General features: G+C 45.9%; 1 protein-coding gene across 6 annotated transcripts in view; it reads left to right on the top strand.

Annotated features, from left to right (window-relative positions):
• LOC117966657 (amyloid beta precursor like protein 2-like) overlaps positions 1 to 13,000 on the top strand; it is a 45,817-nt gene that overhangs the window by 19,743 nt on the left and 13,074 nt on the right. For all 6 annotated transcript variants that reach the window (XM_059010396.1, XM_059010395.1, XM_059010394.1 and 3 more), the window contains exons 2-3: positions 3,682 to 3,855; positions 6,627 to 6,756. In XM_059010396.1, coding sequence (XP_058866379.1) covers positions 3,682 to 3,855; positions 6,627 to 6,756 — 304 coding nt within the window. The remainder of the gene's footprint in view (positions 1 to 3,681; positions 3,856 to 6,626; positions 6,757 to 13,000) is intronic.

Raw genomic sequence — 13,000 nt, 5'->3', positions numbered from 1 at the left:
TTAGGATCGTGGGTGCTGTGAAAGCCTGTCCTGTTCTGATCCATTAGGATCGTGGGTGCTGTGAAAGCCTGTCCTGTTCTGATCCATTAGGATTGTGGGTGCTGTGAAAGCCTGTCCTGTTCTGATCCTATAGGATTGTGGGTGCTGTGAAAGCCTGTCCTGTTCTGATCCATTACGATCGTGGGTGCTGTGAAAGCCTGTCCTGTTCTGACCCTATAGGATCGTGGGTGCTGTGAAAGCCTGTCCTGTTCTGATCCATTAGGATCGTGGGTGCTGTGAAAGCCTGTCCTGTTCTGATCCATTAGGATTGTGGGTGCTGTGAAAGCCTGTCCTGTTCTGATCCATTAGGATTGTGGGTGCTGTGAAAGCCTGTCCTGTTCTGATCCATTAGGATCGTGGGTGCTGTGAAAGCCTGTCCTGTTCTGATCCATTACGATCGTGGGTGCTGTGAAAGCCTGTCCTGTTCTGACCCTATAGGATCGTGGGTGCTGTGAAAGCCTGTCCTGTTCTGATCCATTACGATCGTGGGTGCTGTGAAAGCCTGTCCTGTTCTGATCCTATAGGATCGTGGGTGCTGTGAAAGCCTGTGGGAGGGTGCAGCTGTGCCTGTGATTCAGAGCTGATCCGTGCGGAGGGGAGGTGTTGAGGCACGCCTGCACCTGTTTTAATAACACGATGAGTGCATCAGGGTGGAGGGTAAGCCAGTGCTGTCCGAATACTGGGAGGAATGGGAGGTGACAGAGTGATTCACAGGAAAGGCGAGCAGAACTTAGGAGAACATTGAGAAACATTTCTTTTTTTTTTTTATATAACCTTGTGTGACTGCTTATCAGTTATCTGGGTGTGTGATTCAAGTGCACTTCTATGATTAATGATTAACAATGTAGTTCAGAATGGCGATTGCGCTGCACTGTTTGTGCTGTGTAAACATCTCAGAGATGACATCACTTCCTCACCACAGTGGGGCTTGGCTAGGGTAATCGGACAGGAAACGGTCTCTTATCCGGAGTCTCCAGATTTGCACTGATTTCTTTCCTGTGATTTTTGAATACAGGGTGGGAATAAACTTGCTTTGGTTGCATTCAGGTGGAGAAACCAAATAACGGACAAGCGAATGACCAGATTACCGCTGCGGACCTTCGAGTGAGACACTGTCAATGCAGATTACCGCTGCGGACCTTCGAGTGAGACATTGTCAATGCTTCTCGGCAGGAATTAGATTCACAGTGGCCTCTATGTGACATGAACACCATGTTAGGGCATTGGTAGTTTGATCATGCGACTCCCTGTGTTACTGACTGCATCCAGACTAGCTAACAATCCTTTTCATAAAAATGACTCTTTTTCACAAGAGCCCCACACTGGCAGGCAGGAAGGAAGGAAGGAAGGAGGTGTTGTCGGGTCGTTATTTTTAGCCACGGTCAAATCAGAGGTCTTCAAAACCTTGTACAGTATATCCCCTTCAGTCACAGCGTGTGCAGTTGTGCCATGCTGAGTTTGTCATGTATCGGTTCTGTAATGCACATGTGTGGTGCACAAGGTTATGGCAGGTCAACTTCTCGAACTCCATAGAGTTCACACAAACTGTTCTAGAACTTGATGACGGACGGGGATGTGAGATCCGAATACCCTTCGTGTTTATAGACTAGAACAGGGAGGACCCTGCTGAGCTGCAGTCTGCTCCCTGCCAGCTGAACAGAGTCCCTGATTTCTGTTTCCGGAAGGAAGGATCACATTTCCTGCTCAGGAATGGCTGGCCTGCCATATTGCTTTAGACCCCCCTGCACTAAACTCCGCTCCGCCAGTTAATCACTCCCTTGGCTCTGGTGAAGCACCTGTCTTACCGCCTGTTAAATTGCTAGAACTGACTGTAGCTGGAAAGAAGAAACAGACAAAATTCATTTCAGAAGCGGGAACTCTTTGACGGTTGTCTGCTGCTCCATGAAAATTCAAATATCCTCCTATAAGTCTCCTAAACTTCTCTTTGCTGTCCAGTACGTTTCATACACCTGTAAAAACACAGAAAGGTGAAGGAAGCCATAATAGAAAATCAAAATAAAACTGCAGGTTCTGTATGTACAGAGCTTTTTCTTGTACAGTGTACATTTCAGTATATAATATACTGTACAAGATTGACTTTTTTTTTGTATATGAATTAGTTTTGTGTGCGGTGTGGTGAATGTGTCTGCAGCTTTAAACTGTAGCTTCCCTGTGTGTGTGTGTGTGTGTGTGTGTGTCCTCCCTCAAGCCTCAAGGACACACCCTGCAGGACTACAGGAACCCTGCTGTCTCCATGCTGGTTGTAGTACCAGTGCCAAGCTCTCTCCCGAATCCCAGGGGCAGCTTCCGGGGAGGTTGCGTCTGGTTTACCTGTGATCATGGCTTCCAGGACCTGTGATCTAAAGTGAGGCATGCAGAGCGCTCGGAATTAAGAGAGCAGTGTGTGTGTGTATCCTGGTCTCTCTGTGTGTGTGTGTGTCCTGGTCTCTGTGTGTGTGTGTCCTTGTGTGTGTCCTGGTGTGTGTGTGTGTGTGTGTGTGTGTGTGTGTGTGTGTGTGTGTGTGTTCACACTATGCTGCGGTTATCAGCAGCCCTTGTGATTTCTTTATATTTGGAAATCCTTTTTATATATTATTATTGATGGATGAAATGCTAGCCGTACCAGTCCAGAGGTCATAGACAAAGACAAGGCGAGGCGATGCCTTTTATTGGACTAACTAAACAATAATTAACATCAATCTCTCCTTTTTCTGCTTTCCCCTGAAGAAGAGACCTTTGAGGTCTTGAAAGCTTGCGATGTTAATTATTGTTTAGTCAGTTCAATAAAAGGGTTCAAATCTCCTTCTCTTTGTCTTTTATATTAGTTAGAAGACGTGTGCAAAACGTGCTTTCCTGGTGCAGCACAGAAATAAATTGTTTAACATGACCTCTATTCATCATGCAAGAATTAATCATGGATTTGAGTAGAAACCATAACAAGCCGTTGTCATGCTGTCAAAAAACCTATAAATACCTTCAATGATTTGACTCAAACACAGGCTCCCTTGAGAGAGATGTACAACATATCGAAACGTTGGGCAGCTGGCTCTTTCAGCTAATATATATATATAATATATAATCTCTCCTTCCCCTGTGGGACTGTCGGTAAGGTTCACCTGGATGTTCTGTGAATGTCAGTTGGCTTGTTCTTGGATTAAAGGCCTGCTGCTCAAATATTCAATTCCAGTCATGTGGGATTAGAGTCGCAGGGGAGCCGAACCAATGCTGGAGAGGGGTGTTTTCATTCCACCCCCCACGCTTCATGGTACGGTCGTCGGATTCTAAATTGTTAACTCTAGATAATACTTGACATAAGTTCTTTTATTTTTTAAACTCTGTGGTGCATGGGTTACCCAACCATTTTGTTGACGCTGAATCATTGAGATCTTTGGAGACCCTACTGGATACAGTTTAGGGGTAGCAATCGGCTACTGTGCTAAGAACTGGACAAGAATCGATGGGTCGAATGACCTGTGTGTTTTCTCATGTTCTTGTGCTAATGTCACAACTGTAGATCTCCTGTGCTTTTAACATGACTGCTGCTGCACAAGTGAAAGGAGAGATTGCTGTCTGTCTCCTCTCGCTCCAGTGACCCGGGAGGTTTCCTCCGCTCTGACGTCTTTCTCCTCTTGTCCCTCGCAGGCTCTGGCAGCGAACGCAGGCACGGGGTTTGCAGTGGCCGAGCCCCAGGTGGCCATGTTCTGCGGGAAGCTCAACATGCACGTCAACATCCAGACCGGCAACTGGGAGCCAGACACCTCGGGAACCAAGAGCTGCCTGGGAACCAAGGAGGCCGTGCTGCACTACTGTCAGGAGGTAAGACGGCGGGACACCGGGGCATTGTGACATCACTTTCAGAGCTGAGGACAGGCAGCCAAAAGTATAGAACTGAAGTCTGCTCTCCCTTAAATCGCACATAAACCTGCGAAAACAGCCCCTAATGTAATAGCTGTGGGAGTCTTATTTCCAGAGCTTTGTATTGAATAGTTCAGATGATCGGCTGATGCATTTGAAAAGTGTTTTTCTTCAAGCAGCTGTAGCCTGAATTAAATCCGCTCTCTCTTACACTACTTCCACTACTAGGTCCTGTTTACCCCCCCCCCCAGATATCTCCTTCCCTTGCTCAGATCAACAACTCAACCAGACTGCTTGAATAGACTTTCCTCTCTCGCTGGAACCCCATCGTGTTCCTCTAATTAGATTGTGATGATATTCCTGTTCCCTATCTCATGCAATAGTGTGCTTTGTATAAAGGGCTTCAAAAAGGGCTATTTACCTTTTTTTTAGACAAGAATGAAACAATTAAAATAAGCCCTTTTTGTTTTCTGTGAAGCGATCCCTGCTCTGCTGTTTTCCATTAGTCCTGTATTTGGAGCGTATCACTCCGTCATCAATTTATTAAGCTGGATGTAATGAACGCTTGACTGATACCTTTATAGAAACGGGGAAAGTAAATTGAATAAAACGGCAAATAACTTAACTTAATTTAAAACTGTGCTTGTCTGTCTACAGATATCGATTTAGATATTGATTAGACCTTGTTGATTGGGGCTCATTTCATCATTGATTAGACCTTGTTGATTGGGGCTCATTTCATCATTCCCATTGAAACAATTTAAGTGTCAGCTGCTTGCATTTGTGGTGATTTGATGCTCTCCACAAAGCTATAAATATGCAGGATAAACAAACAAACTTGTGATTTTTACTTTTCTACTTTTTCAGCATTACACAGGAATCGTTTTTATATAGCCTATATATTTTAACATGCATACATTCTGTGTGAACCTGGGGCCAGAAGAGGCTATAAGGTCTGGTTGTGTTTTCCAATTGGCTCCAAAGATATACAAGCACACATGTCTTAAGATTAATCGGGTTTATTCTTAAAGTAGAATGAATTCAATTGGAATTGAGCAGTGTGGTTAGTGATCTGCAGTGTGTATTTCACTGGGGAGGGAGGGAGGTGGTGGGGGTGTGGTTAGTGAACTGCAGTGTGTATTTCACTGGGGAGGGAGGGAGGGAGGGAGGCAGTGGGGGTGTGGTTAGGGGTCTACAGTGTGTATTTCACTGGAGGGAGGGAGGCGGTGGGGGTGTGGTTAGGGGTCTGCAGTGTGTATTTCACTGGGGAGGGAGGCGGTGGGGGTGTGGTTAGGGGTCTGCAGTGTGTATTTCACTGGGGAGGGAGGGAGGCGGTGGGGGTGTGGTTAGGGGTCTGCAGTGTGTATTTCACTGGGGAGGGAGGGAGGCGGTGGGGGTGTGGTTAGGGGTCTGCAGTGTGTATTTCACTGGGGAGAGGGAGGGAGGCGGTGGGGGTGTGGTTAGGGGTCTGCAGTGTGTATTTCACTGGAGGGAGGGAGGGAGGCGGTGGGGGTGTGGTTAGGGGTCTGCAGTGTGTATTTCACTGGGGAGGGAGGTGGTGGGGGTGTGGTTAGGGGTCTGCAGTGTGTATTTCACTGGGGAGGGAGGGAGGGAGGGAGGCGGTGGGGGTGTGGTTAGGGGTCTGCAGTGTGTATTTCACTGGGGAGGGAGGGAGGGAGGCGGTGGGGGTGTGGTTAGGGGTCTGCAGTGTGTATTTCACTGGGGAGAGAGGGAGGGAGGCGGTGGGGGTGTGGTTAGGGGTCTGCAGTGTGTATTTCACTGGGGAGGGAGGGAGGGAGGCAGTGGGAAGGTTACATGCATGAATCTCTGGCTGGTCGGAGTGATTCGCGAGTAGCTGCAGTAAATCAGTCTGTGCTGAGAACCCGGCTCTGAGATCGATGATCATTGTTTTAAAGAGAATGAAGAAAACCAGTTGAGGAACATCGTCTCTTCTGTAATGGCTGTAGTCAATAGCCTTGGATTCACGGTGCAGCTGTAAATCTACACTAGCCTTCTGCTTTATTAGGAGTACGCTGTTGCTCAGCATTGTAGAGTTTTACCTCTTGGGAATTTTTTGTGCATTGCAGATACAGTAAAGCAATAAACCTTCATCATTTTAAAGAGTAAATGGTTTTTATGCAATTTCAATACAAAAAGTGGACTTGTTTGTTAGTATTTCCAGTCCTGCTTGTTTTGCACACACTGTATTCAATGCATCACTATACTAGAAATGACTTGTAATGTAAAGGATGTTTCTGTTTTAAACGGCTAGTAAAATATACCATGCCTTTTATTTTTATTTTAGTTCAAATTTTTTTTTTTAAAGATGCAATTTGCATACGTGAAACCGGATCCCCATGAACCATTTCCATAAAGAAATGTATTTTAATGAGCTGCTGTTTTAAATAACTAGACCACTGAATCCTCTCTCAAAATGTCTGCTTCGCACGACATGGTGAACATGAGAACTGCCTTGACTTTGCACCAGTGGTCACCAAACTCGTATCACCCACCCCACCCCTCCCATTTTGCTTTGCTAAAATCTGATCAGCTGTGCTTCATACAATTGCAGGTATGTCGTGATGCAATGAAGTCTTTTTATTCTAGGGATCCTGGTGTGCTGGCTGGTATTGCACTAGGCTGCAGCTCAATAAGCAATATGTTTGGCGAACGTGCTCATTGAGAAGCTCTCCGCTGTGATTTATTCATGTTACTTCTTCTTAACGTTGCAGATGTACCCTGAGCTGCAGATCACCAACGTAGTGGAAGCCAACCAGCCAATGAGGATTGAGAACTGGTGCAAGAAGGGGAAGAAGCAGTGCAAAGACCACGCCCACATTGTGGTCCCCTACAAATGCCTGGGTGAGTCCTGCTTGTGATTTTAGCTGCTCCTTATCCTGCCTGGCATTTTACACCCATGTAACACATACACGATTTACTAGCTGATTCAGCTAGAACTATTAAACACTCAATAGAACTAGAATCAAACACTAGAAGAAAACTGATATGTACAGTGCCGGGGATGGGAAATAAGACTCCTATTGCATAGCAGTTTCATCCATTCCGGTTTGTAATACAAGCTTGTTTAAACCCAGTGTCTGGGTAACAAGCTCAGGTGTGTTCTGTTAAACTCTTAGTAAAACCAGGAATGGATCAAACTGCTATGCAGTGGGAGTTTTGTTTCCATCGCTGAATGACAAAACGCTTCTGGAAGTCATCGATTCTGCTTGAAGACCATTGAAAGGCTCCTCGTAGGAACGATTTATTTAACTTCCCCCTGCAAGTCCTGAGCGATTTGAATCGACTAGTGCCTGTACTGCATTATTTCTCCCTGTGTTTCTGAAGCTCTGAAGGGCCATTCCGTCCTTCTGATTGATGCTGCTCTCTGCAGTCCCAGCGATTTGCCTTCCCTTCACTGAGCACCAAAGCGCTGCTCTGAATGGACAAAAACACAGCTTTGTATTTTACTGGGGCTACAGCAGGACTAGATTGAAACAACACCTGGAAATTCTAATCCCAAGACTAGTTAACTTTCCTCCCACCCAAATACTGCGTACAGCACCCTTGTCACTTTCACCGTTCCAAGATTCAATGCACCACTTCACAGCAAGCCAATGCAGTGACCTTAAAACTGGAGAAATATGCCAAAAACTCTGTGTGTGAGTCAGTTAACAGCCATAAAAAAATAAATAATGAAAGAAAATAACACATGGATCCTTTAATCGCATAGACTTGCTGAGTGGATTTACTCGACTTTATCGTAAATGTTTTTTTGAAACTGGTAAAAATGAGCTGGCTTGCTCGCTAGCAGTGCTTTGTGGAATGGGCCCTGCTGGAGTTTCGTTTCATTGCTGTGCAGTGAACCTCTTCCACAGCTGCAGGACCCCGTGTGTACAGTGGCAGGGTGGTTTTCGGATCTGGTGTTGAATTTGTGCCTTGATGTAGAGAGCAAGCGTTTACCCCCCCCATCCCTCATGAAGCGGTGTGCTTTATGGGATGGAAAAGCCATTAGCACTGTCGCTGAACTGTGAAATGGGCTGACAATAGAGCTGGCAGTGCACGGTGCAGAGGGCTGTGAGGGGATTTGCTGACGGCGCGGATTTCTGCTGAACTGACACCAGCTTTCATCTAATAGTTTTATTTTATTTTCTCACTTCTCATATCGATCTACCCATCTATCTATCGATCGATTGATCGGATGTCTCCTGAGCCTCACTGATGCAGAGCTATACAGCAGCACTTCAGTAGGAAAACATCGTAAAATCATTTGAGTAGAAAAAAAACATTTAATTTGCGATCTAACTTCCCTCCTATAAGACCGTCCCAATGTAGCAGCTCATACCCTGGGGCCTGTCTGTCTGTTTGCTCAGCTGGGTGGGTCAAAAGTAAGACTCATGACTTTCCCCCACAGGTCAGTCGGTCAGCCTTGGACATGGGGTTGGTCAGTGTGCAGCCTGGTTTGCATTGTAACCCTCTCCTGGCTGTGGGTCATGATCCATGAGGAGAGGTCTCTGTTAAGTTTACTTCAGACCAGGGGTCCCCGAGTGGCTCATCCATATATAGCGCTGCTGTGGGGAGCGCAGGCTGAGTCACTCAGCTGGGACGGTGCCAGTTCACGTCCAGGCTGTGCAGAGAGACTTTGCTGCAGACTCAGAAGGGGGCGTCACATTGGCTCTGACGTTCCCGGGGTGGGGGGTGGGAAACCGGCAGGGATTGCTTCTCCTCATCACGCAACAGCTTACCCTGCTGGGCAGACAGCGAGCACGTTCAGAGTGGATAAGAGGCAGGGCTGATCTCTCTCTTCCAGGATCGTTAGCCCGCCCACCTCTGCTCTGGATTGCTCAGCGTAAAAGCGATTTCTGGCTTTAGGCTTGCGAGATCGGAGGACGCTCACACACCCTCAGAACGTCTGTGCTGTGTGGGGCTGCATGAGGAGAAAAACATAATCGTACGTTCCAAACTGAGGGGAAAAAAAACACATAATTAGTCACTCTAAATTTAAAGATAAAAAAATGTTTTTACTTCAGACCTAGATCCCTTCAAAGCCCTTATTGTGATTCTGTCAAGCCTACACTCTCTCTTGTATTATCTACACAGCAACATGTGACAGTCTGTGGGAAACCAGTATTCATCTTATAAATAGAACTGTGGAGGTCAACCATCTTAACTACTGCCTTACCCGTCGTCAGAAACCACAGCCAAGTATTTGAATGCAATCTGCAGTGTTTTTTTTTTCTTATTAAAATAAACGTGTGCAGACAAAGTATCGTCTATTAAAGATTAGTAATCTGAAACCAAGGAAGCAGAAATAACCATCCCAGCAGAATGTAATAAATCCAGACTTTACATTAACGTTGCATTGTAGGTCTCCTGTTTTCCAATATGACCGTAACGCACAGTCGGACACATCCTGAGGGTTTTTTTCCCATAGCAATTATTGAAGAGAAATATCCCAAGCACTCGTCTCTCATATTTGTCCCCTGTAAGCCAGTGTACCTTGTTAGCCAACGACATGAAGGCTTAACGTCTTATTGTTACATGGAGATGGCTTGTTAATGTATTGATGTGACAGCAATGTAAGAAGGTGATGCTGACGTGAACAGGCTAGTGCTGGAACATGCTACCCACTGAAATGGTGCTAATTGTCTAGATATCAGGTGCCTCTGCAGACCATTTTAATATGGCAAGTCGTTTTCTGGTATCTTCTGAACAAGCTTGAACTAGCTTTAATTAAAGGCTGTTGATCATCTGAGCTTGATCTGCATAGTTAAACGGTCTGGGTGTCGAGAGGGAGGGGGGGCTGGAACACACAGAGGACTGAAATATGTCCTTCGCAGGATAACGAGCCATAACCTGCATCCATTGTGTTCAAATGGAAGTGGGACATACTGGTACATAGCGACAGTCAAATTTCTATAGACCAGCCCCAGATTATAAAACACTCTAACTTGTGCTCTAGAATGCCCTTGCCTGTGCTCCTTACAGTCGTGCGTGTGCGCCTGCATAGCGGTCAGTCCAGTCACACTGCAGACAGTAAGGGTGCAAGGCAGTCTCTGGGTCGTCTGCTTCACTGCTGTATTTAGCTTGTTCGTGTGCATTGACTATTTGCTGTGGGGGGCTATTGATTCCTTGCAGCCTGATCTGTTTAAATAAATACATTGCAGAAGTGGAGGTTGATGGAGAGCTTTGCATTGGGAGAGAACGGGACGGGCAGGTAGCCACTGCAGAAAGCACCACGGTCTTGTGAGGATGTGCGTTCTCTGCTGGCGCAAGTCGCAGGACGATTGCACTGCTTCCCAGCTTTTTGGTTGAACATGAGATTTATTAACTTGCATCTGTGAAATAGATTGAGGGGTGTTATGACGGCTCGTTGCAGTTTTTCATAATTAAAAAGCAATTATCGCTTTGAAATAGGCTTACCTTCCCTGGGAGAGATCCTCAAATGGTGCACTGCTCCCATGTGGGGAACTGAAAAATCTATGAAATCCATTACCGTTTCCATGATTTATTTAGCTTCTATAATTTGGTTCTTATATACTGTAGAAAACTAAACTGCAGTTCAGCTGGATTCCTATTATTTATATCACAGTACAGAGTATCACATTACAGAATATCACATTACAGAGTATCATGTTACAGATAAAAGCAGTTAAAAATCAGTTGCAAAAAAATCATTCAAGTAAGAGTAAAAAATAGAGAATGCAGTAAATAATTACATGTAAGAGCGGGTTCGACGAAGAGCAGTTAACTTACATTAAATATTTGCTTATACGATAAATGTTTGAGATTGAATTCAAATAAGAGCAACTACAAAAACCATGGATACGGATACCTTTTAAGAGTAAAATCAAATTCTAGACCCATGAAGTAGTTATAATTACAAGCAGTAGTAGAATCGAGCAAAAGGTGGAGCGGTTCAGTGCAAGTACAAGATGATGCAAGTACTGGTACAGTCGGGTGCCGTATAGTCCAGTATAGGGGAGGGTTGTGAGGTTTACAGATGCTTTCCGAACAGAGCTGAGCGGTCCTGATATCCGTGGGTAGGTTGTTCCACCACTGAGGGGCGAGGGTGGAGGAGGAGCGGGCTCTGGAAGCGGGGGGGAGTAGAGGGGGGGTACAGCCTGCCGCTGGTGGAGGATTGGGGGGGGGGGGGGGTGTAGGGAGAAATGATAGTCTGGAGATAGGAGGGAGCAGAAAGGTCAAGACAGCGATAGGCGAGTACAAGAGTTTTGAATTGGATGCGAGCCGCGATAGGGAGCCAGTGGAGGGAGCGCAGCAGGGGTGTAGTGTGGGAGAAACGAGGAAGGGAAAAGAGTTTTGGATGAGCTGGAGCAGACGGGTAGCAGGGAATCAGTTGCAGTAGTCAAGGCGGGACAGTGCCAGGGCCTGAACTAGGAGCTGAGTGGAGGAGTTGGTGAGGAAGGGGAGAATTCTGAGTGTTGACCCTAGTTGTATTCAGCAGACTTCCAAAGAGATTGAACCTAAAGAACCCAAGTCAAGCTGACACGTAATGGTGGTCGACTGGCCTGTGTAAAAACAATCTGGACCCATCCCGGGAAAGCCCTTGTTTTTAAACATGAGGAGCAGTGTGTTTAAACACGACCCTCTCGCCTCTAACTCCAGGGGGCAGGACCTCTGCCCCGGTTATTTTGTTCTGCACTGTTTTTGTAACACAAACGCTGCCAGTAAATCTGCTGAGCTCCCAAACAGGACCTGCCAACTCTGCAAATTCCCCGGACCCTGATCTCACCCACAGGCATCGGGCGTCTCAGAAATGAAAAGTACAGATATTTGCTTTGTCATGGTTTTACCACAATTTCCTACTGTGCTTTATTGTCATGATTTACCAAAGATTACCACATATTTCACAATGCTCTACCACACTTGTATGCTACTTCACTACACTTTCCTATGCTTTTACCACAGTTTGTACAGTGCATCTTTCTAAAGTCACTTTAAACCATTAAAAACCCTTCATGTTTTGGGGAAGCTTAAAGCAGCCCTGCCTTACACGATTGAAAATGGTTTGCCTGTGCATTTAAACAACTAGGAAGATTTTCTATACAAAAAACAAAAAACCCTTTGCTCAAATCTACAGGCCTGAGGTTTACCATGCACTGATAGAACCCAGATCCCTTCCCTGATGGCCCTTAATCCCTGTGCAGTGACAGCGTTTCCTCCTCCTTGATCCTCTGACAGCTCCTGAACTGTTTGACTTCCCAATCGCCTGGTCACGTTGCCGGTCACAGACACGCTCTTTTTGTGGTCTGCGGTGGAAAGCTGTTCAATTCAAGCTTGATGCTGCGTTTCACTGTCCAGATTTCTTTGATGGATCTGTGTTGGAGACTCGTAAGCGCTCCCCGAGCGACAGAAACTCGTCTCGCCCTGTTCTGATGCGGAGAGCGCTGTGTCCTGAGCTGTCTTCGTCTCTGCCCGTTTTAAACCGTATTTCAAAGACGGAACGGTACAGCTCTGCGGCTGCGCTGGTGAAAACAATTAAGAGTAACGACTTTCTCTGTCGGTCTGTCTTCTTTTATAGACTAGCTGTCTGTCTGGGGAGCGCTTTGTGAGCGGCTGCAGAAGGAATAACTGTGTGCTCCGTCCGAGTCCTAAAACCGCACAGAAACGTGTATAAAATCAAATAGGGGTCTGTTTTAAACAAGCCCAAGGGTAAACCATTTCATCGGTTCATCGGTACAAATCTAGCAGCTGGAAGGAATGAGCAGGCTGGTTGTTAAACACCGTTTTTTAAATTTCTATTCCTCCGATTTCTCTGCCTTTAGGGCTGAATGCTTATGAGCTGCTAACCTAGGTGGAGATTAGTAGAGGGCTTGGTAGCTCCTACAGCAGCCTTATTAAATGAATGCACTTGATTTATTGTGTCGGCACTTGATTATTATGCAGGCTTGTGATCGTTTATATATGCTACATAGGTATGCAGGGATGAAAGTAAGATATTGCAGAACAGTTTCACCCATTCCAGGTTTTACTACAAGCTTGATTTTAGCCATTGTGTAACAAGCTCTGGTGTGTGTGTGTGTGTGTGTGTGTGTGTGTGTGTGTGTTTAAACTCTTAAAACCAGGAATGGATCAAACTGCTCTGCAG

The sequence above is a fragment of the Acipenser ruthenus genome, chromosome 40 (assembly GCF_902713425.1).
Source record: "Acipenser ruthenus chromosome 40, fAciRut3.2 maternal haplotype, whole genome shotgun sequence".
Taxonomy (NCBI): domain Eukaryota; kingdom Metazoa; phylum Chordata; class Actinopteri; order Acipenseriformes; family Acipenseridae; genus Acipenser; species Acipenser ruthenus.
The sequence above is the reverse complement of the archived record's forward strand: the minus strand, read 5'-3'. Positions and strand labels throughout refer to the sequence as shown.